The sequence below is a fragment of the Macaca thibetana genome, chromosome 8 (assembly GCF_024542745.1).
Source record: "Macaca thibetana thibetana isolate TM-01 chromosome 8, ASM2454274v1, whole genome shotgun sequence".
NCBI classification, from domain to species: Eukaryota; Metazoa; Chordata; class Mammalia; order Primates; family Cercopithecidae; genus Macaca; species Macaca thibetana.
Window position 1 is genome coordinate 70,472,418 of NC_065585.1, and position 24,962 is coordinate 70,497,379.

Here is a 24,962-nt window from a genome sequence, read left to right on the forward strand (position 1 = left end):
AATCCATAAACGGAGTTCTTTCATTTCCTCTCTTCATTTTCACAATGTACTACATAATTAAAACTACTATCCTCACACTAGAAATTACACTTCCTCACTTTGTTTGGAATCTACTACCCCACCTAGTAAAACAACTGTTCTGGAGTATTAAAAAATCAAGACATTCTGATATGGGTAAGCAGAGATCAAGTAAACGGACCAATAGGCATAAACAATATGATGGTTATATCTGAATACTAATTTATGTATTGCATTAATTTGACCTTCATGTCTTTACCATATTGTTTTTCTTTTCTGAGCAGACTACGAAGTTAGATATTCGGGTGACTTTCCACAAGTATTCAGTATTGTTTCCCTTTGGTCTTGTTTGTAAATTCAAGGAAAACAATGCCAATTAGACTTGCATTTACTTTGCTTTGTTGAGTGTAAAATGAAAGTACTCAATTTCTACTTGATTAGAATGGCTAAGCCTACCAAGCTAGAAATGTGGAAGGTAATTTGAATATTCATAATCCATACTCGATAAAAGAAAATTAGCTATGTCAAAAATATACATAAATATGAGTAATAATTGAAACCCAGTAAACATGTAAGAAAACTATTTTGCAAAGATAAATACTCAGTGTTCATCATTTTCATGCTCTCCCATGGTAGGTGGCTGCCTGCAAAAGAGCTGTATTAATGAGCAGGATCAATTTGTTTTTGTTTTTGTTTTTGTTTTTTGAGAGATCCATGTTACTCTTTAGGCTGCCATTCATTTTAAGTGTGTATATTTAAATGAAGCAAGAGTCAGCAATTTTGTTATAAGGAAAATATGGCATCCTATAGCTAAGTATATCTTGAATACCTAACCTCTGCTTATTTTACCCTTTTAATTACCACATGATGCTTTGATTTTAAATGAAACAAAATATCTGTTTTCCAAAAAAGATTACAAAATGAGTACTTTGTTTTAGGGTTCATATTTATTTTCCAAATACTTTTATTGATCTTACAGAATAGTGTCTTGGTCTCTCTATTGCATTCAACAACACCAAAAATCTACAACGCTGGTGTCAACAGCAATAATTACTAAAAATTGAGCAAGCAATTTACAACTATCTGCAATTATGGAAAATGGATTCAAAAGGCATCTGTCGCAATAACAATAGTATTTATGTGTGTTAAGACACAAAAAGCCAACATAACTTTAGTACCTCAGGCATTTTTCTAATTGTGATATGTATACAAATTTTGGAAATTGAGGAGTACATTGACCAGTCACCAATAATCATGAAAAAGAAAATACATATAAGTGCCTATTTAGCTAATAATGTGTTTAACTCTAGCTTGACATTGTGTGATACTGTAATCCCTTACAAAGCATTAGAAATCAGTCACATTTGCCTCAAGCTTTTTTTTTAAACAGAAGAATAATCTGATGAAGATGCCCTTATTCCAGAAACTGAGGTCATTACTATCTTTGCTCGAAACATTTTAGAAGAGTTGGTGAACAAAAAGAACACCCAATCTTAGTCTACTGGATGAACAGCGACATCTAGTGGTCATTGTATCCCTAAACAAACGCCTTAAAAGCATAAACTCAAGTATCCATGAAATATGTGAAATTGCCACTATCTTTAATGTATTTCCAAAGAAACTGTACAAGGAAATTATAAACACATTCTATAAAGATTCCCTATGATTCAGGAATAATATAAATTGAAGGAAAAGTTAACCATGGACTTCTAATTTTTATTAACAACCTTTTCACAGGTAAATATCCTTCAGAGATTTTTATAAAAATCCAATTTTTATTTCTTCATGACTCAGTTCTTGTTTCTAACAGAGTGACATAAAGAACTCAAACACTATGAACTAATGAATAATAAGTTCTATGGCTCTTATGAGTACATGGATTGGTATGTACCAGCAACAGATTCAGACACTCCATATGATGACACACTAATGTGCAAATTTAAAATGTTACTACTTAAAAAGCTGCTACTCAATTATTGTCTGATTGAGTTTACTCTGGAGGTCTTAGTAATCTTTTGTAAATCGGGAACATATAGTTCATCAAGGTTTTCTAATATAACTAGGTCACGAAATGGAATTACAGTCCATCAAAATAGAATTAAAGAATCATTTTACCACCAAAAAGTCATTGCTTCCTAGGCATGCGCCTTTCCTATTAATGATAAAGTTAGTACATTCTTTGGCTACTGTTGTTCACAGGGACCTCGGCACATCATCTCTATGCCTGCTACCCACCAGACACCACAAATGGCTCCTAAGGCCTTCACGGCCAGCTCCAGGGTGCCTTCTTGTGACCATGAAAGACTTTTTCTGAGCACAAACCATTTGCTGCAGTTCCATGGTTATTCATGGGACACACTGGGACTATCCCTTCCAGATGAACTGAGGTATCCTCCCCAAATCCCTTAAACATACATGAATGAATACAGGTATGCATCACTATCTATCCTTTTAATTCATCTTCCCTAGATTAACTGCCAAGTGCTAAGACTAGACTTTTCTAACAAGTTTTTGTTAGTATCATAAACAGATGAAAGATCTGGACAACAATTTTTGTGTTAACACACCAGCCTCCCCAAATGAAGAATGAACATATTTGGTGCTCCCAGGTCATCAAAATACCCACTACCCAGCCATATGACATGCTAGTGATTAGCTGGGACATTCACATAAATGCCACTTAGGTGCACGAAGAGGGCTATAGAGGCCACCCTTTCTACCTCCCACTGGACATGACCATCCAGAGGAATGGTATCTCACAGGCACCATCTAAAACAGTAAGGAACCATTACCACTTGGTAATTCAAATTGCGGACCATCTGAAATGGTAAGGAATCATCTTAATATCACTTAAGACTTTTACATAAATGCTAGGCAGATGTGTTCCAATGAGCATCACATTTCCAAGTATATAAGCACTTAATCTTACTAAAGCAATGTGTGTGATTCATAAGCATTTAAAATTAACGCTGATGTCAAATGAGATGCTATACATATAAAGCCTGGGGTTCTCTCCAGCCCACTATCCCCAGTGATTCCCTAGTCCTCTCCTAAGAGTTCTCAATTACAGGAGTGTATGTGTGGGCAGTGGCCACAAGTAACTAAATGTGAGGTTTACCAATGGGACAGACAGTCATGAATTTTGGAGGCACCCAAAGTTTACTTTCTATTGCTCTACCCTATACAGACTTCATTCTCTCATTTTTCCTTATCTCTTTGCCTTCCTATCTCTGCCTGGAGCTGGCAGTCGTAGAATGAAGCAATTTTGTGTCCTATTGCTATCTGAACCCCTGTATTGTGTAACAAAGATGACTTCTGAATTTTAGGAAAAAATACTGCTAACTACTCAATAAGACAGACTCAGAGAGCTATTGGCAATCATAAGGTCTAGCTAAATGCTTGGATGAGCTGCCACCATAAGATCCCAACAAACCTAGAAATAATTTGGTCTGGGTCTAAATGCTAATATCATGCTGCCAAGCCTCTTTCTGAAAAGCATAAAAGCAAAATATCCCACTCCTGCAAGCAAACCAACCACAAGGGTCGTGCCAAGAACTTTTGGGGCCCTTTTCTTGGCCACCCGGAATGCTGTTGGCAGCACTGCAGAGATTAATATATTGTTGACATGTCCTAAAACCTTGTTAAATGTTTTTCTCTTCAAGACACGCTCGTAATAGGTTTCCAAGTTTGGTCGCTTTCCGTTTCCCCAGTTTCTCCTTGCAAACCCCAGGAACTTCAGTCGATGCAATGTGACAGCAAGTGAGACGTCTGCCAGGGTGAAGGATTCACCGCAGAGCCAAGGTTGCTGGCCCTCTTCTAATTAGAGAAAGGGACATAGAGAATTAGAGGCAAGCACTCTACAGACAGACTCCAGCTGGTATCAGTGGTCTCAGCCTTCAGAGTGAGTGTGAGTATACCAAAAGATGAAGGCCATTATGTATTTATTTTCTTGACAGCCACACTCAGAGAGTAATTTCATGCTTTAAAAAAAGAAAAAATGTCCATGCAAATGTATCCTAGGCCAAAGGAGACTTGCTTGACGTCTGTCAGCCATCCAGGTCCCTATGTAAGACTGCAGCCACTTGAGCTTATCACTTTGTAAAGGACACTAAGGGGATGGGAGCCTCCAAGTTGGTTAAAAGACACTTCCTTCTTGTTTATAAACACAGTTCTGCTTTAGAGAAATTCATAAAGCTGAGTCTGAAACATCACTCAGTGGCTACTGCTCTTAGTCACTTAAAGCAGAAGAGCTTTTGTGACAGGTAACAGTCTTCAACTCTAGTCAGAGTAGCATAAATGGCCCACGTGTATACACCTATGTCTTAACCTTGAAGCCAGTTCACTGGCACGTGCATGCTTACCAGCCAGTTTACAGATGCCCATGTGCTGGCCCCCTTATTACACTTTAGATTGGAGGCTGTTTCCCTGCCTAAGGAAAAAACTAGAGGGAACATTCAAGCAATTACTCAAGTTATTCAACCAAACTAATTACTATAATTACAAATCTGTAAAACAGTTAGGTAAAAATCTCCCAAGCATAATTGAAATTATGCAGAAAAATCCTTCATGTAAATGCAGACTACTTCATGTAGGTGAGTTACAATTAGACACCTGGTTTTTTCTGGGTGCAATATCATTGTTGCTATCATAATTAAAATTGCCCATGAATAACAATAATGAAAAGCAGATTACAGAACGTTTTTGGTGAGACCTAAGAATGTTCCCATGAATGATACTGATGTCGAAAAGAGAAAAAGAATACAAATGAGAACCTACCTGGGGTTTCTTCATTTCTTCTTTGCAATTCAGTTTCAACCTGATCCAAGACTTTCTCCAACTCATCAAGAATTTTCTTCAAATACTTGACATTGTCATGATCGAGTAGCTTTGACTAATCAACCACCAAAAAATAAAATAAAATAAAATAAAACAAAACAGATTATTTACACCTTTAAAAAAAATAAATCTAGGTAAAGCAAAGCAGATACAAACTCTTACAGAGTTCAGCCTGTTTATTTTAGACAACAGGAAGAAATAGAAAAACTCAGGAAAAAAAAAAAGAGCTAAGTTGAAAGGAAATATCCCATCTCTGAAAATGCCGCAGGAGCAGACCCACCACTCACTGGCAGCTCCTATGAGGCCAGGTGACCCGAGAAGGCAAAGAATGGGAGGGACATGAAGAGCTGTCTGCCAAGCCCAACTCAGGAAAAGAATTGCAGCAGCTGTAATTGAAAGAGCAGCTGAAAGGTCAGGGATGAGAAAGAAGTCCGAGTAAAGGAGTTAAAGGGTGAGTGGAGAATCAGTCAAGTGACTGTGAGTGCAGGTGTTTCTTCTGAGGAGCTCGTTTAGCTAAGATAGGATAAAGGAAGGTGGGAAGTTGGGGAAGGTTGGGAGTGCCGCCGTTTTCTACACTTTTAATATGAGAGAAGCTTGCATGTGTTGCTGGGCTCAGGGAAGGAATCAACAGAAGAAGAAAGGCTGACCATAAAGCATGCTCCTCAGGGGGCAAAGCGAGTCAGTGTGACACATGGAGGGATGTAGGTCTAGTGAGGACTTCCAGTGGTGGAATACCTGAAATGACAGATTCTAGAATATGTTATGAACTTCCTTTGCATTTCATAACTTTTTTGGCAACTAGCATGCTCAATATCTGTTTGTTAAGCACTTGTCATCAAGTTTGAATATCAAGTCTAATAAAAAGTTCTTTCTAATAGGAGAACATAAGCCAAAGGTAACATGTATACTAGTAAATTGCAATATTTAAAAGACAATATTCTAGAAATAGCGGTACTTTACAAAAAGTAGAACATTTACTCCATGCAGTGTGTGTCAACTGAGGACAGCTGATTGACTTACTTTAAGTCGTTTCTGTTTTGCAATGTATGCTTCTTGTAAATCTGGGTTTTCTTCAGCAAGTTTCTTCAGCTCAGACTCTGTGTTTCCAATTTGGCCTGATAATAAAAACATTTTGGAAACAGAAAATTACTTTCTCCCTTCTACACCAGAAACAAGAAGCAGAGAAACTCAATGGCAAGAGCATGAGCTCTGGGGCTCATGCCCTGCTCCTCTGCCTTGGGCTTACCCTGTCTGTGCCTCAGTTTCCTCATCTTTCAAATGGAACCATAAGAGTATCTGCCATGCAGGGTGAAGACTAAATGAGAAGCTTCATTGGAAGCACTTAGAGCAAGGCCCAGCACTTTAGAATGCTCAGTGCAGGCTTGCTGCTCTGCCTTCCTCTACCTTTCAAGCTTTCTATAATGAACTCCTATATGAAGGGAGGAAAAAGGCTTATTTTAAAAAAATATTGACTGTAGGTCATAGAATTATACTCAAAACTCTTGTTTCACATCCTATAAAGGGTACTTATGAAGAGGAGGAGGAGGAATAAGAGGAAAGAGAAGCAGGAAGAGAGGGCAGTGGAGAAGGAAAAGGAAAAGAAGGGAGAAAAAGGAAGTGGTGACAAGGAAGGAAGGGAGAGAAGAGGAGAGGAAAAGGAGGGGTATCAAAAAGGAAAAAAAGAATAATAATAATAATAAAGGTGAGTATCATATAATGGGGAAACATGGTTTCTGGATTTAGAAGATCTGAGTTTGAGTGTTTCTGATCAACATTTCCAAAGTGTGACCACTGCCACCATCTTTTCCCTTCTTATCCCCAATTATCTGTGCTATAAAGCACACCTCCTGCTCCACAGATCATGCACTGACTCTATCCTCATGACAGGGGGAAGGCAGAAAGCTGGATGTCACAACTCAATCCCAATAAATCTCCTATCACTGAACATAGAGACAGAGTAATAGTTAGACACCCTCTAGTCCAGTTTGCTCACATAACGAAACAACAATTAAGGACCAGAAACATGAACTCAACTGCCCATAATCCTAGGCAGATCCCAGCTTTTCAGATTCTTAGTCCATCTGTTCATGAGAATATGTTATATTCTTTACTTTTCCATAATTCACTCTTTTGAGTTTTACCCAAGCTTGGTCCTAAAAGCCAAGAGTTGATAAATCAGGTCCTATAGACAATAAATGTCCAACTGAGCAAGTGAAGCACAGATTAATGCGACTGGTTCATGGATCGATCCATAACATGCACATCCATGAAGCAAACTCAACAACGCTATTCCCAAATTTCTTTTAGTGACCATGAGACATGCTAGGTCTCAGAATGAATTAAAAGAAAGTGTTAGACAGAATTCCAGGTCTTTAAAATGTTTACATACTACGAATCCTTGTAGTTGCATAAGCCGGGATCATGGAGTCCACAGTTAACTCAGGATGTAAAATGCAGCCATGTGTATAGGCATCCATTGGCAAGGAGTCAAGCAGCTCTCGGTAATGTTGTACCCGTGGGTAATACATGCTTCCTTTATCAGGCATTAATCTGGGTGTTCTTTCTAAAATACGCACATACAAATATTGAAGAAAATGTTACAAATGAGTTGTTACCCTCAAAAGCAAAACAAAAACACTAACCACTCATCATTAACATTTTCAACATATCTGTATATTCAAAGAACGTTGTCTCCTCGCCGCAGACATTCAAAGTTTGAAATGGCCTGATGCACCAGACAAGATCCCAAACTATAATCACACTGGTATTCTCTCATTTCTCCACCTTGCAAACTGCACTCAGCCTTCAAGGCCCAATTATTTATGCCATTTATTCCATGAAGCATTCCCTAACCTCCTACAACTGCCAACATCTGACTGGCTCACATGTGCCTTCTTCTATACATCCATAACACATTATACAGACTCTATTACAGCCCTTATCACACTGTAATTCATTGCATCTTTTTACCCCATGACTGTCTTCAGGGAAAGGAACCTGCATTCCAGACTCTAGCACAGTTCTCCACACACTTAAGGCCCTCAAAGTTTGGTTAATTGAATGAGGACTCATTATGGGAAGATAATCACGGGTTACTCTTTTCTAGGTGCCAACCAACATCAAGAGTGACCCTACTGACACATGTGAATGTGAAATGACAGTCTATATGGAACAGGAAAGGCCTTTGCTCAAATATCACAGGTGCACTTTCCCCAGGAATTTCTAACAATTATCTCTAGAAAGTGGGTTCTACATACATCCTTATTTGCTAGTTAAAATCCAGACTGTAGAGTCCTTGAGGGCAGGGACCATGTACTGCTCTCTGTTAAATCCCCAGTGCCTAGTATAATGTTTGACATGTAGTAGGTGTTTAATAAATTATAATGAATACATTCCAAAATTTCCAGTTATTACATAGATTACTTGAGCTGGAGAAGCGCTGCAGTAGTTAACACGTATACTGTGAAACAAGGGCTGAAAATTTCTCACAAGATCCCACAGCTAATTAGAAGCAGAGCTAGAACTACAGTCATCTGATTCCTAATGTAATGTTCTCTTTGATTATACCATCATAACATCTTCAAAGGATTTTAATTTCAGAGACTATCCAAAAAGAATAAAGTGAAGGATACAACCCAAAGGTCGGGACTATGTCCCTTCAGAATCTTCCTACCCTCTGGCTCTCAAACTGTCCCTAAAAAATGTCAGGTCTAATAACTATCACAATTTCAAAGTATTAAGATATCTGCAATAACTTAACCATGAACATATCTGTGATTTCCATTGGATTTCAAAGCCGCAGGCACTCCTGATATTGCCATGGATTGTGCCTACATTGCCAATGGAAGGAAATAATTGCTTTAAATATTAGAGCTACAATTATTCCCCATCCAAGATCTCAAATATCCTGAATTCTATTCATAAACCCCTAAGGGCGACAGTTCTCACACTATGGTCTGAGGATCCCTGGGTTTTCCTAAAACACGTTTGGGGGATTTACAAAGTCAAGATGTTTTTATGGAAATACTAAGACATTAATTACTTTTTCACTCTTACTGTCTCTCTCAAGCATACAGTAGAAGTTTCCAGAGGCTACAGGAAACATGACACTATCACTCTGACAGCTAGTGGGATTGTGCTTAAGTAGGCTAATAGTTTAAGTTTTCTCAGTTTTGCTTTCTAAATGGTAAATATTGATAGCCATGATCCACATTAAAAAAATGCTGTCTCGTGTCCTCAAAGACAAAGGGGTGTAGAGACCAAGAAGTTTAAGAACTAATGCTTTAGGGGTCCAAGAACCTCAGGCTAATAATCATAAATAGTACATTTTCAAACGCTTCCCAAAAGGTCAAAGTAATGGCTGGTGGCTCTGGCTGCTTTCTGGTGCCAGGCCCTGGGGCTTCTCTCCAGAACAGCATACCATTTCCTTCCTAGAAAAGTGAATGAGAACAGGAAAAACAATGCCTAATTGCTTTCTGGGGAAGATCCATCAGGCCAAGCCCAAATTCTTCAAGGAGGACAAATGTTTAAATCCATGAAAATAATTTTCTTGTACTCAGTGTGCCGTTACTATCTAACCATTTCCTGAAGCACTCTGTCAGAGCACCCACTGAACCCAAGTTATCTTCCCATCTTTCTTTCTTCGTTAGTGTCAACCATGCCCTGTCCAGTATCACAGGGGCACTGTGCTGCCATCCTCCTCCTCAAACCGAAGCACAGCAGTATCTGCTGCTTCTGATAAAAGAATTTTTCAAAGGACAACTGGGAATTTCCTTTGAATTATAGAGGAGATCTTCCCTCTCAATCCCATCCTATTTTATTTTCCAGTCCTTCCGTAAAGCACCTTTATCAAAATACTAAAAGCAAGAATTTTTTTCTCAGTAATCTACCTCAACCAGGAGTGGGAAAGCAACATAAGGCATACAGGGGCAGAATAGAGAATTACGGAGTTTTAAGAAGCAGGCAATGAGAGGAGGTGCCAGCACTGGGGAGTGGGATTGCAATAGTGGAAATCAGGCTTGGTATTAAGCTGGAAGAACAAATAAGTTGGCACAAGACCCGACTTTCTGGAAGAACTGAGTAGGGGACAAGTTTTATATTACACATAAATTTAGGCAGCAAATTATAAACCAGCAGATAGATACAAAGCAGAAAGATCTGATAAACAGCAGAGGAAACCAAAAGAAGCAAAAAATAAAATTAGAAAGAAACAATAAAAGCATTATGCAGCCATGTAATAGAGACAAACGGGTCTGTACATTCTCAAGTCCCTGTAATGCTGAGTAAAATAACAATGGCTCTGAGCCTTTTTTTAAAAATTACATTTGGTTTTTCCCAAGAGTAAAAAAATAAAAAGAAATTAGGGGCTTAAAGGCATAAGTTTTCATTATTTTACTAAATTCACTACTCTGGTTACCCATGTTTCCTAGCAAAGGCAGGAATGCCTTGTTTTCAAGAAAGACTCCCCTAGGTCTATTTGTATAATTTTCAAGTCTCCCTTACTAGCTCAATGGAAACAGATTATATTTCATTCCTCACTCTAGCCCTTTGCTGTTTATTTTACTTAGACTGTATAGTGATTGCATCAGTATATAATATGCATAACACAGCTGAACAATATTGTACCCTTCAACTAGTCACACACTAGGCTATTAAAAATATATAATAAGGGGCTGGGTGTGGTGGCTCATGCCTGCAATCCCAGCACTTTGGGAGGCCGAGGCGGGCAGATCACGAGCTCAGGAGATCAAGAGACCATCCCGGCCAACATGGTGAAACTCTATCTCTACTAAAATACAAAAAATTAGCCAGGTGTGGTGGTGCATGCCTGTAGTCCCAGCTACTCGGGAGGCTGAGGCAGGGGAATCCCTTGACCCTGCGAGGCAGATGTTGCAGTGAGCAGAGATCATGCCACTGCACTCCAGCCTGGAGACACAGCGAGACTGTCTCAAATATATAGAGATATATAAATATATATCTACATACACACACACACACACACAATAGTGTTAAACAATTAAGTTATGACCTGAGGCAAAAGATATGATTGCAAACTGATTACAATTCAATACTGTCATAACTCTGGAACTAGAAAGAGCAAATCTAAATACAGATGAGGAGGGGAAAAAAAAAAAGACCTGGTGTCAAATTATATCAGTTCACTGTATGCATCCAGGATTTTGAGACAAATTTATAGCATTATTGTCAATAAATTTTACGTTTAACTACTTTTAACTGGTATTATAGTTAAGACTTTTAACAGAAACATTTGTAATAATGGAAGCAAAAACTCCTTTATCAGACAGTTCCAATTGTCAGATACACATAATATAGAAAGAGGGCCTCTGAATTTTAATACCCCCCACTTGTCTGCTAAAATTGGACAAATCACAAAGAGAAAAAAATGTTACTCTTTAAAGCAACTTTTACTGACACAATAAAGACTGATATTCTTTTCCATGCCATATGGTATATTTTCTCCATACTTTGTGCTAATCTGCAATTTCAGTCTACGTGCTAAAAGGCCTATATTCAACTATACACAAGAGCCTTTTCTTGATGAACATAAAGATAAATGTTAATTGGTAATTCCTTAAATAACTATTTTTAATATAACAGTGACACCAGAATTAACATTCTTTTTAAATGTTACATTTGATGAAATTCAAATGTAATATTTAGATATATTTTATAGACAATATTATCTATAAATTTAGATATCCTAATAAGATTTATGTGATTTTAATATCATACTAGAATAGTTTATTTCCAAACTAAATTCTATTTCCTAAGAATAAATTATATACCTAGACATAAGACAAGAACGTCATGTTCAAGGAACTGTTGTATTAAATTACAAAAATCCATTATTCTTGATTCCACGTTATCAGAGTTACTTGGTAGTAATACATATGTTCTAGTATTTTATAGTTATTTCATATATTTTTGATTAGTAGCCAAGTTAAATTTTATTTAAAGAGGTTATGAGTACAATAGCTAGATCGAAAAATCCATATTTGTGCATACATTCACCTTGTCCCATCCATTCTTCCTCAGTTTACCTAGTTTGCTTGCTCTCATACCTCATCTAGCTTTATCAGTTGCTTGCTGTAAAGTAACTATTCTTCACCACATGCCCAGACTGAAAGAGGTATCATGTACATGAAAGAGTCTATAAAACTGGACAGTAATAGCACATGTATATGTTAAGAACAGATTTGGAATTATCACCAAATTTATAGAAAGACATTATCTTTGAAGACTAGCAAGCTTCTAATGATTTCGGATCTTTAAAATATCTCTGAAGTATCCCGGGACCCTACACCCAATTAATACCCAATAAATGGTTACTGAAAGAATAAATGAAGAGACAGCTCTTGGCCAGCTCTTAGTTTAGCAGCCATAACTGAATACTTCTAAATTTCTCATTTGACCCAAGTTTTGCCCTCAGGAACATCATTCATGTCTATACCATTCTTCCGTATGACTGCTTTCCAATAAAAAAAAATAATCAAACATAGCCATTATCCAACAGATATTCACTATTTCAGACTATGACTTGAAAAGGATTGCCTCAGCTATCAAACTACCAATTATTTAATGAACTATCCCAAAAGTACAAGGATATAAATATGTAACTATAAACACAAAAAAGTTGAGAAATGTCTCCAGATCAGCAAGTCATCATTTTTGGCATAATCCCCACTGGATCGATAACAGGGGATAGCAAATAACAGTGAAGGACATACTAGTTCACTACATTCTGTTCTTTAGAGGAATCGTTACACTTACAGTCTCCTGTCATGACCATGGGCAACTGCACACCTCATGAAATCCACCCACTTACTCTATCTCATCAACATTCCTCAAAGTTACATCCATAATTGGACAAAATGCCAACTATTCCAAACAGCTCAGAATGCAGAGAGTTACAACTCACCCTGTTCTCAATAAAATCTATAATTTTCAAAGAACCTGAAATCACACTAGCCATTTAACATTGGTAACTTACTATCTATTAACCAGGTGCCCTATTCTTTTGGAATGCAGTGGGTTTTTTAAATCAAAAGCCTGATACCCATTTTCCTCATACTCATTTTACATTTAGTCTTGTTAAACTTTATCTTATTTTTCCATTTTGTTGTATTTCCATAAGAAATATTTTATAAGCTAGTCATCATTTTGACTATCTTTTCTGTCATTCACAAACGTAATCTTACTTCTTCTATGTCTTTATTCAAATCATTGACTTGTTAGGCTCAAGTCAAAACAGAAGCCTACAAGAACATTACAAGGGATTCCTGTCCAGGCTAACATCTGTTTCAATAATTCACTCATTTTAATCATTCAAAATATTTATTAAGCACCTATTAAGAAACAGTCACTGTATAAGGCATTGGGGACAGTTTTTAATAAGATACACTGTTCCCAACCTCATGGTACATACAGTTGTGTACAATTCAAACATTTAAAATAAAGTATAAAAACAATTATAAGTAAAATGAGAGTCTACAGTTGAAGAGGTAATCTGGTATAAGAAATCTATAAATTAATATTCTTTAATATGGTACTTTATTCATCTGCAAATGTGCATTACAATCCTCTAGCTATATTTGCTCCTTTATTCCACAAGGGTATATGTAATGTAATCTCAAATGTTCTACTTAAATCAAGATATACTACATCTAGAACCATGCCTGGCACGCAACAGACAGTTTTTTAAAAGTGTTAGGGACATTCTCCAGCAGTGTAAAACTTAAACTGGTTCCTTTCACTGAGATACACAAAAATTTTAAACATATTCAAACAACTTTTCACAATCTATTCTAGATTTCTGCCAGATTTAAAGACGGTAATTTACACCAGTGCTTACTTAACTAAACACTAATTTATAGCAGTACTCTCAAACGTTAATGTACATATGAATCACTTGGGGCTCTTGTTAAAACAAAGATTCTAATTTAATAGATCTGCAGAGAGGCCTAAGGTTCTGCATTTCTAACAAGCTCCCAGGTGATGCCAGTGCTGCTGGTCAATGGGAACATACAGTAAGTAGCAAGGATTGCTAGAATTCACTTTTCCCTGCCTTTGACAATAGGATGTTTGTCTATGTTGTCTTTCATTCCCCATGAGTTCTTAAAGTATCTTAATTGTGATAACACTTTTTAAAACTTCAGTACTCTGAGATAAACTTCTTCTTGACCTTGATTTATATAACAGCCTTGATTTATATAAACTATTGTTCTCTTGCTGTCTTCCTATCTACCATAAGTTTTGGGTCCCTTAATCGTTTTTTCGTCCTTCCCAATTGATTGAAAGATTCAACAAGTTAGTGGCAGCGTCAGACTAAAAGCTAGGACTCTTGATTGCTGAGTTACAATAATATTTCAACCAGAATTAAAGTCTGTGGTTTCCGTATTTCCATCCTGTCACAGCCTACAGTGCCTTCTCTTCTAATTCAATAAATAGTAATCAAAAGAATTTAGCATTTCCTTTGTTTGGTTATTTAAATACAACTTAGCAGGACACAGAACATATTTCTGCTTTGTTATGATTCTGTACTAAAAGCAAAAGAGAAAGACTAAGGAAAATTGTAAGAAAACCTAATAATTGGTAACATTACTATGTTGTAAATATAATTTATATCACTGAATTTCTTAGAGGAAAAACAGTGTAAGGAATGGAGGGAGGAGGTAAATGATGATAGTAGAAGCAGTTCAAGCAATGCTACCAAAAAACTTAAATGGGATTTTCCATTTAGAATACCTTTTTAAAGTTTTTTATCATTTAAAATAGAATTATTAACACAATTATTTTGTTTTGTTCAATTATAATTACATCTCCCAAGAAATACAAATTATTAACAGACTTATCCATTTCCAAAAAGCTCAAGATTAAGAAAAATTGTCTTAAATGAACTAGTCGTCATTTTCAGTACAGTCCCCAGCATATTAATTTACAAGGAATAGCAAATAAAGATGAAAAGAAAGTACCTCATTAAATGTTTTGGTTTAGGCCAAAGCTACCTTTAATTAAAACCTCCAATCACAATCCTAGGGGACTAGCACTTAGATTAAGAACAGGGGTAGCCCATTGCTAATCTAATTCCCTGGGCTTCCCCGGCCCCACTGCCCACCATCTAGACCTCATACTCATTTTCCTTCTAAGTACCTGAGACTTTTTTTTGTCCTAGTAATTTCCTTTGTCAGCTTCCTGTAGTTTGGGGCTAGGCTCTGCTTTCACCCTACCCTATTAACATCAACATAACTGGTAGCAGATGAAAAGTAACAATCTCACACAGCCTTTTTAGAAGAGCATTCAGCTGGAAGCTCTGAGCCCCCTGTTCTGCTCTCAACAATGTCCGTTGTGATCAGCTGTGTAATCTTGGGTAAATCCTTGCAGCTACAGTTCACCTCAAAGGATTACTATTAGGAACAAGCAAGACAATGTGTAAGTGACAAGGACTATGGGAGACAGTCAGTATAGTATGAAGGCTTTGGAGACCAAAGATTCTGCCATACAATAGCTATATTACTTTGGGCAACCCTGTTGCTTTCTCCTCATGTACATAATGGGAATAACTTGTCTCAGATTCTTCTGAAGACAACATAGTATAGAAATTATAAAATGTCTGACACATAACAAGCTATCAATAAATGATTTACCTAAATGCACTATACAAATTTAAGCCCTACAATTCCTTAGTAAATATATAAAATTCACACAATTCAGAAGTGACTGGGGCAAAGAACTCAGGTATACTAACATCCTATTCTCCTTTAAGATTTGTTGCTCTTTTTCCCCCCTTGTTTTTAAGGTGAAACCATTTGGTTTATTCGATGAAATTGTCATAGTGCACATTTAGAATATTATGAATTTAAGGCTAAGAAATCTCCAACACAAACCACACATCTGCAGTTTTTTGCAAGTGAATTTTTTTTAAGTTTCAACATTAACATTTGTACTTTGAATGAAATTCTTTTAAGTAGCATTATACTAGCTTATACAAAATTTGTTATCGACCTATTTGTGTGCTTATGGAAATGGAAAAGGTTTTTAATCCCAAACCACCATCATGACACAAGAGAAAGAGAGGAGAGAGAGAAAAAGAGAAAGGGAACACATAGTTGTGTTGAAAGTACATCCAAGAAATCACAAGTAGCCTTAACATTACCATCCAGGAAAGTCTGTTCAAGATAATCAATGATCTGAGTGGCCTCACAAATTATGTTTTCCCCGTGGATAAGGACAGGCACTTCTCCAGTTGAGTTCAAACGCATAAACCAAGGCTCATTGTGCTCACTCAAGGGCAGACTTACATCATGTTCCTCGCACTTCAATGCCTTTTCAGCAATTACCAAGCGCACCTGGAAGAGTTCACACTGGTTACTACAACACGTGTAAGCTTTCAATTAAATGACTTCCCTGGACACCGCTAAGCAGCCTTTCTGGGCTCCCCTGTGTTACTGACATTTTCAACAGTCGTTTTAACAATTCCTATTCCTGGAATTAACAAGTACAGAACAATATTCAACAAATTAAGAGAAGAACACAAAATAAGTAATGAAATGATTCTTACTGTATTCATTAAACAGTCACCCTCCTCATCACCACCACTTTCTTGGCGTCCTAAACCTGATTATGCGCCCTCCCCAGAAAAGAACCTGACATGTACGTACATCAGCTCTTGCTGAAGAAAGTGAATGCGAGAGAGCAGAAGAGATCGCAGATGATAAGGGTGCACGAAGGCACCTCCCTCTGCCTCTCTCCGAAGCCCAGCAGGCAAGGCCTCCAGGCTAAATACTGAAAATGATGCTTTTTTTGTCGCATTTCGCGAGAGGCAGAGCCTGGGTCATAGCCACATAAGATTATCTCAGACCGGTTCTACCCGCTCCCCACCGGGGGGCATCCTGGAGGGAGGGCCTGCCCAGGGTCAGGACGCTGGAGGCGGGTTTCTAGGTGGAACGGATTCTCTGAGCCGGACCCAGCAGGAGCTGTCCCAGTGCTGAAGCCCGATCCGCGTCACCCTCCGCCGCCAAGGCCTGTACCTTTTGAGAGCTGAAGGAATGCGTCCAGTGGTACAGAATAAGCTTAACCTCCGCGTCGGCCTTGCCTTCCGCCCTCAAGGGCGGGCTCCCTCTCTGCTCTTCCTGCCTCCCAGCCATCTCGGGGTAAGCGAGCACGGGTGGGCCCGGCCTGTCCGCCCTGGGCTTCTGCCTCCCACACTGCCCCGCAAGGCGTTTCCGGGTTTTGAGCCGTGCCTGCCGGAAGGAGGGCGCGCGGCCCGCTGGGAAATGTAGTTCCGCCGGCGGCCGAGTCTGCGAAAACGCTTGGTCTGCGCCCGGAAAGCCCCTGGCAAGCCTGCGAGTGCACCTGGGAGGTGCAATTGAACGGTTTTTTTTTGTTTTTGGCTTTTTTAGAAGAAAAAAATCAAAAATATGAGACCCTGGTTATGAAGGGCCGTAAGGAAAAATGGTGATAGCAAATTACTCTTCGGTTTGGAGGTTGCTCAGGTATAAAAGCAGCAATTTCCCAAGATACTTAGGGTTGCTCTTAGAGCCTGTTCCTTTTTTGGAAAGGAAGTTCCGGTCGACAAAACAACAGGAAAAGGATCTATGAGTTTTCATTAGAAGATGCTACTATGACATTAGTGGACTAATTCCTCAAATTTGACTAACTGCTGTAGATTAGAGAATAGTCTTGTATAAACCGTTAAGTACTTGATATTGATAACTGTGCTTTGTAAAAGAAAAAAAAAGATGCCACTATGGAGTCATGCAAAAAAACTGTTTTTGTCATAAACAGCTAATAAACAATGGCGATATAAAATAGCCTAGTTGTTAAACACAAAAATTCTAGAACAGTACTGCCTAAGTTCATGTCCTGGTTTTTCCATTTTCTAAGTAAGAATAATAATTTTATTGTTTCTCTCATAAGATTTTTGTGAAAAATTAATAATAAAATGTTAAACACTCAGAACACCCTGTCACGTTGTAGGCACTCAGTCTTAGTCACAGGTTCAGTTGCCTTATAAACATTCTGTTTATAACCATAGAATCATAATTTTATATTAGTCTAGTTATTGTATGTCTCTGAAAATTTGGCATCATATAGTAAGTTGAATTAAAAAATCTCTTACAGTAATATGTATAAATATAACCATGGAATAAATGCCTGTACAATGTATTTGGCAAATATTTTTTGAGCACCTACAATGTTCCAGACATTGTGCTGGCTCCTGGTAATATAAAGATATGTAAGATCTAATATCTAACACTCAAGATATAATCTGGCAGTACAGACAACCAAGGAAATAGACAATCACAATAAAGATGAGAACTGTCTTACGGTGAATGCAGAGAACAATGAGAAAGGAGGGGCAGGCAGTCAACCGAGGTCAGAGAAAGGCCCCTGAAAAAGACAAATCTCATGAGGTTCTTCCTTGCCTTTACAGTACTTCATTTGTTACTCTCTGTAATTCTTTCATAATTTTTAAAGATTTGATAATGTCTTTTTATATCCTTCAGTTAATTCAAGTGCTATGGAAAAAGTGAACTCCTTGCCAAAATTGTTTTTATCAGTTCACACTTAAGAGTAAAAGGGGAAAGAGGAAAACATTGAAATCAGAGTGGGGTTTAAATTCTAGCTCTACTCTAACTTGAGCTTTCTTCAGCTTTGACATCATTGTGTGTAAAAAATGGATACATAAAAATTATATGCCTACTCAGATGGCTGTGGGAATTCAAGAAAGGATGTACATAAAGCACCTAGGGTATTGCCTGGAATGTAGCCATTGATAAAAATATATGTGTAAAAGCCCCTTCACTGTCATTAGGAGGACATCATATTACATTTCATCCTCTCTCTTTTGGTCTCAACATTTTTAAAACTACCCATATAATCCCCCTCTCCCATTCCTCTTCAGAACTTCATTTTTTAATTATCCACCTTCAGATTCCTAGTTTTCTATTCCATTACTTTCAGTAGCAAACACTGCACTTACTTTTGCACCAACGTTAGTACTAAATCATTCTAAATATTTGAATAAATTCCAATACTAATGATAAGCCATTTGTCACCTGCAGCTGAAAAAGTCCTGACAATAAAGCCCTGGTCCCTCAAACACTGAACACTTTCTCCATCACATCCTGCCCACAGCAAAGCCATAGAAGAAACACTGAATGGCTTGATTACTTGGGGTTTAGTACAAAGTAATCATAGATCTCATTGGGAGTGTAAACATGCACAGAACTTCTGCAGGCAAATGTATCAATATGCTTCAAGAATCTTGAAAATGGGCATAACTTCTAACCTAGCAATTCCTCTATTTGCAATTTAAGGAAATAATTGTGACAAATTCTGACAGTTGATCCTACCTATTTTCCCCTTCTTCCATGGTAATAGAAATTTTAGCTGAGTACATGACTGCTGAGAATAAAGACTGTATTTCCCAGGCTCTACTGCAGCAAAACATGGTCTTCTGACTATCTTCTAACAAGGGGAAGGTCATGGATGTGCCACAGGGCAAGTTCTGGGAATCTTTCTTAAAGAGACAATCAGCCCTGTGCCTCTTGTTCATCCCACCCTCCATGCTGCTTCAGAGAGGATGGATTCTGATCTGGACCATGAAGAATGGAGCCACGCCCTAGGAACGGCTGGGCCATGAGCTTGGGGAAAATTGACCTTCTGAAGACAATGAGGAGCAGAACCCACACCAACTTTAGTCTGCAAACCTCCAAACTTTTACTTGAAAAGGGAACAAAGGATCTTGTGCAAGGCACCGTTATTTGGTGCTTTCTGGATGGTACTCTCTTAACCTATCCTCACTAATACATCAACCTTGTAAAATATAGGTGGCTTTTATTTCTTTATGCTTCTGCATGGTCTAATTGTTCTATAATGAATGTGTGTTGCCTTTAACTGTTAAAGGTGTCAACACTAAAATAGTATCATTAAATAGATGACATAAGGAAAAAGGTGTGTGTGTGTTTGTTTTATCACAATAGAAGAACTGCTACATCTACTTCCAATGATCTATAATCATTTTTTTCCATCCCAATAAAAATATAAAAACCTTATTATCCATTCACATGTTTATTCAGAGCTTCTACTACACTGTGTATTCTGTATCTATGAGTTTTTGTAGATCATAGATATAATTACTGTGGGCTCCTTGAGGACAGGAGCCAGGTCCAGGTAAATTTGTTTTCAATATACACTTGTTGAGCCCTAAGTGCTAGATAGAGAAGATACAGAGTTCAAAGTCAGTCACAGTCACTAGCCTTAAGGAAATCAAGTGTGAAGGCAGAGAAATGAGATCCCAACATGGGGTGGTACTTGCTGTGAAATCTAGAAAGTTATAGTAGGAATATAGAGAAAGGCACCTAACACAGATAAGCTTCCCAGAGGCGGTGATAATCTTTACCATAACTAGTACCATACTAATGCAATTACCCATATATCCAGGGTAGTGTCCCCACTGGCTCATGATAGCTGATTGTTAAATTTCCGGAATTTGCAAAGTGGATGTTCAACTCAGCTATTTGTCAAAATTAAATCAAACTGAGTTGCATTTAAATGAATTATTTTTGCCAGGCGCGGTGGCTCACGCCTGTAATCCCAGCACTTTGGGAGGCCAAGGCAGGCGGATCACGAGGTCAGGAGATCGAGACCACCCTGGCTAACATGGTGAAACCCCGTCTCTACTAAAAATACAAAAAATTAGCCAGGCGTGGTGGTGGGTGCCTGTAGTCCCAGCTACTTGGGAGGCTGAGGCAGGAGAATGGTGTGAACCCAGGAGGTGGAGCTTGCAGTGAGCTGAGATCACTCCACTGCACTCCAGCCTGGGTAACAGAGTGAGACTCCTTCTCAAAAATAAATAAATAATTAATTAATTAATTTTTAAAATAAAGCTAACAAATACTTAAAACTCATCATTTCCTAATTATGTGTATTATTATCTATACTCCTGAGTTTGTGTCTATCATATCCATACAAAGGAAATAGTATATAAGGATGTGCTACTTGTATATCTCTTCCTCTCTGTTCAGTGATGTCATGTTAGTGACTTGAAATTGGCCATGGTAGAACTTTTTACAGAAATCAGTAAATGCTATCATGTTTAACTTTTTCCCAGAAAGTTGGTTGTTAAATATTTACTAGTATACCATTGAATGTATCTATCTTATTTAGTATTTAATAAAGTGTTTTGATGAGGAGAAAGAGAACTGGGTAAATTTGTGAATGAGTAAATTTGCATACTAATTTGTTTTCGGTACCTTTTCCTTTCCCTAATCAGCTTTTGCTTCCTTCTCCATTTCCGAGACATCCACTATGCTTATTATCTTTTCATTCTCTTCACTATCCTTAGGAAGAACATGGATATGCACAGGTCAATCTGCCCACTATCAAACACTGAGCACTTCCTCTAGCACATCTTCCCAGCAGCAAAATCATGAACTAGTAAACACTGAATGAACTGATGACTGCACTGATGTTCAATATTAATACTTTATAAACAAAAGGTATAAAGTAGAACGTCTGCATCTAAAGATCGTAAACAGTTTTCTTACAATCTCATTTGATCTTCATGATAGCCTGTGAGGTAGCTACCATCCCTAAGTTAGAAGAGCTTCCACTACAGTTATAGCTGAAGAAATGAGGTTCAGTAAGTGAAAGACTAGTCCAAAATTGTGGAGCCAGTAAGTGACAGAACTACATCTCAGACACACATTTTCTGATTACTAGTCAAGTATTAGCTTCTACTACACTATGCTAGCCTTAAACCAAAGAGAGAAAGTTGTGGACTTGCAAGTTTTAACCAGCCTGAGGTGGACTTTGGAGAAAAATACAGCCAGCTTATTGAAAATGAGTCCATGCAGATGGATACTGTTCCATTAGAGTCCTTGTCAAACTGCTGTATTATTAAACTACTGTCCATATGTCTTTCTGGTGCATCAGACTCTGAGCCACTGAAGGGCAAAGATCCAATATTATTCATTTTAGTGTCACCAGGAACCCAGAAAGTGCTTGGTACATAAAAGATGAACCCAAACTGCTTATTAATTAATGGAGAAAAATAGCAGGTAACCACTACCAACAAAAAATAACAAATACAATAATAATAAATTGTGACCTAATAGTCTACTGCTCTAGAAATTATACGTGTAAAAGTAACTTCATTTGATAAATTTTCATATTTATAAATCTAGATTATAGATCATGGCTCTGTAAACTGACTTTTATGTTAACATTTATTTCAAGTTCTTTCTTCATTTTGCCTATTTCTGAGTGAATGAAGTTCACATGAATTTGATTGATGTTATAAAACAATGAATCACATAACTTCTGAGCCTGAGTCATCTTACCTATAAAATTATGATTAAAAATCTACCAGATATGCTGGCTACACAGAAATACCCAGTTTAGGAAAATTCCTCAAGCTAGACACTTTTATGTTTTGTGCAATTTCTTGTATGTTTTTGCTTTATGCTTCAATAAAGTTTTACTTTATCCTATAGTACTGTTACGGCTGAGGTGGTATACATTTATGTAAGTCACTGTTATGTAAAAATCCTATTACTGACTTATCATATATATTTTGACAGGTATTAGGTAATTCCTATATTTAAAAAAGAAGAAGAAGAAGAATGACAACTAAGCTAGAGAAAACTGATAAATTAGAATACTCTGGATTTCTGGTTTTTTCAGGTACTTTTATGAATGGCCACAAGAGGTCTCTCTGTTTTTAAGAATAACCAATCGCCTGCTATTTTTCCTTCTTGACAAGTTAGAAAACAGAAATGGTGATATTCTCCAGAGAATATATTTATCTAATTAAGCTATTTCAAAACCAAATTTTCCAAAATTAAAAAAGATTTTTTTCTTTTTTTTTCTGAGATGGAGTCTTGCTCTGTCGCCCAGATCTGGAGTGCAATGGTGTGATCTTGGCTCACTGCAACCTGCACCTCCTGGGTTCAAGCAATTCTCCTGCCTCAGCTTCCTGAGTAGCTGGGATTACAGGCACGTCCCACTCGGCCCGGCTAATTTTTGTATTTTTAGTAGAGACGGGGTTTACCATGTTGGCCAGGCTAGTCTTGAACTCCTGACCTCGTGATCCACCCACCTCAGTCTCCCAGCCAGGCGCGAGCCACCGCGTTCAGCCATTAAAAAATGATCTTTTATACCTGTAGAAAAAAATAGAATTGTCTTCACTTTCTCCTGACAGTAGCAATGTTAATACTATTAATAAACACCCAGAAACTACTTTGTCTGCTCAGCCTTGACCTATGCCAGTAATCAGATCCATGTGAATTACACAAGATTTTTAATGGGGATACACATAAGAATAAAGGGTGGGGGAGGGGTGTTCACCCACATAGACACAGGCTTAAGAAAGCAAGCATACTGTCTGTGGCCAAGACATACTAGAACCACAGCACACTGTGGACAGGTGCTCAGTGATAAAAGTTCAGTGCCATGACAAAGGTATACTGTGTCAAAGGGGCTCTGTGATCAATACGCTGGGAACAATGCATTGGGGACCAAGAAGCACTGTGGCCACCCCCCCCAAAAAAAGGGGAGTGCTTATTTTAAAATTTTTTTCTTGAGAATTTTTATCTTGAATGTGAACAATTCGTGTTAGCTGATATTTCAAGTGTCTATAAAATTCTAAATATTATCTAATTAAATGAGATAAAAGATGGTTCATCAAGTATATGGATTTGATAAAGAATTGTGATGGTTCTGGCTAGTTTACTAGAGTTCCAATCAACCTGACTCCAGTACTGTATTTGATTTATTGCAGTGGCTCACAAAGTATGGGTCCCTGACAAGCAGTGCAACATTACCTAACTTCTTAGAAATGCATATTCTACTGAATCAGAAACTCTGGGGGTGGAGCCTAGAAATCTGTTTTAACAAGCCCTCCAGGGTTTTCTCATGCAGATAAAATTTACAAACTATCAATTTAGTGTATCACTGATGAACTGTCCCAATTCTCAATCCCTAGTTTTCCCTCATCTGTAAAATTTTCAGAGCAGAATAGTGAGAGTCTAAAAGAAAAGGTTAAATAACTTGAAACAACCTCCACAAAATGGTCTGTAAAATCTCATGGTGTCAAGCTACCAGTTAAAGAGTCTCCAGGTTCAAGGTGCTAAGATTCCACCACCTTCCCCTCAAAAACACAGATTACCCTCTGAGGGCTTCTAAGCAAAAGCCTCAACAACCTTAGAACAGCCCAGACTTGATTTTGAAACTCTAAAATGTTTTCTCTGGTCTTTCACTGCATCCCAGAACAAATAATCATGTTTAATAACAAGTGCAACTCATTAAGTCAGGACACCTTTGCTATGAGGTTACTATGGACTTATAATAGTTTAATATTCTAGTTTCCCAAAGAATGGCTAATAATGTTAATGATGCACTAAATTCTTTTAGTAGGAAATTCACTTTAAGTGGAAATTCACTTTTCTTGTGAAAAAGATTTGACATTATCTACCTATGCTCTTTCATCCAACTCTTCTGTGATGAACGGTGTACATATTCAGAATAAGTACACGAATATAGACCAAAGATGCATTTGCACCACTTGGTTGCTAATACTTCTTGGAGTGTTTTCTGTGTGCCAGGAAATGTCTTAAGGGCTTTATATGTATATTGTACTTAACAGTTGCAAATCCCTCAAAGCAGGGAGAAATATCATCCCTGTTTTACTGATGAGGATACCGAGGAGCAAAAATTTTCCTGAACTCACACTGTTCATGTCAAAATGAGGAATTAAACCCATCAGTCTGGTCCAGAGATTGTGTTCTTACCACTACATGATCTGGCCTTACTATATAAGGCACAACCACAGTCATCAGTTTGATTTCACTAGTCCTACATATAAATATCACCTATTCCTTAAGTCACTAATTGTTCTACCTTAGGAAATTTTTGCCCAAGATTGTTTTGAGTTCATAGAAAAAAACTGGGAGAAATAGGGTAGAAAGAATATCCTGCTAAAAGTAAACCGACTTTTAATAATAATATAATTATTATTATATATGCTCTAATAATATCTAATTTCCTTCTAAAAGCTTACAAAGTGCCTTTGTAAACAGTACTTA

The 24,962-nt window shown here is 37.6% G+C and overlaps 1 protein-coding gene across 7 annotated transcripts in view; it reads right to left on the reverse strand.

Moving 5' to 3' along the window:
• Nucleotides 1–946: 946 nt before the first annotated feature.
• GDAP1 (ganglioside induced differentiation associated protein 1) overlaps nt 947–24,962 on the reverse strand; it is a 46,067-nt gene continuing 22,051 nt past the window's right edge. For 3 of the 7 annotated variants that reach the window (XM_050802308.1, XM_050802310.1, XM_050802309.1), the window contains exons 2-5: nt 7,244–7,417; nt 5,875–5,969; nt 4,795–4,909; nt 947–3,834 (exon numbers count right to left, since the gene is read on the reverse strand). In XM_050802308.1, the coding sequence (XP_050658265.1) occupies nt 3,452–3,834; nt 4,795–4,909; nt 5,875–5,969; nt 7,244–7,400 (750 nt within the window). In that variant the 5' untranslated portion in view covers nt 7,401–7,417 and the 3' untranslated portion in view covers nt 947–3,451. Of the gene's footprint in view, nt 3,835–4,794; nt 4,910–5,874; nt 5,970–7,243; nt 7,418–16,027; nt 16,221–16,532; nt 16,844–16,901; nt 17,093–24,962 lie in introns of those variants that run through there. The other 4 variants (XM_050802304.1, XM_050802307.1, XM_050802306.1 and 1 more) reach the window with 4 other exon arrangements.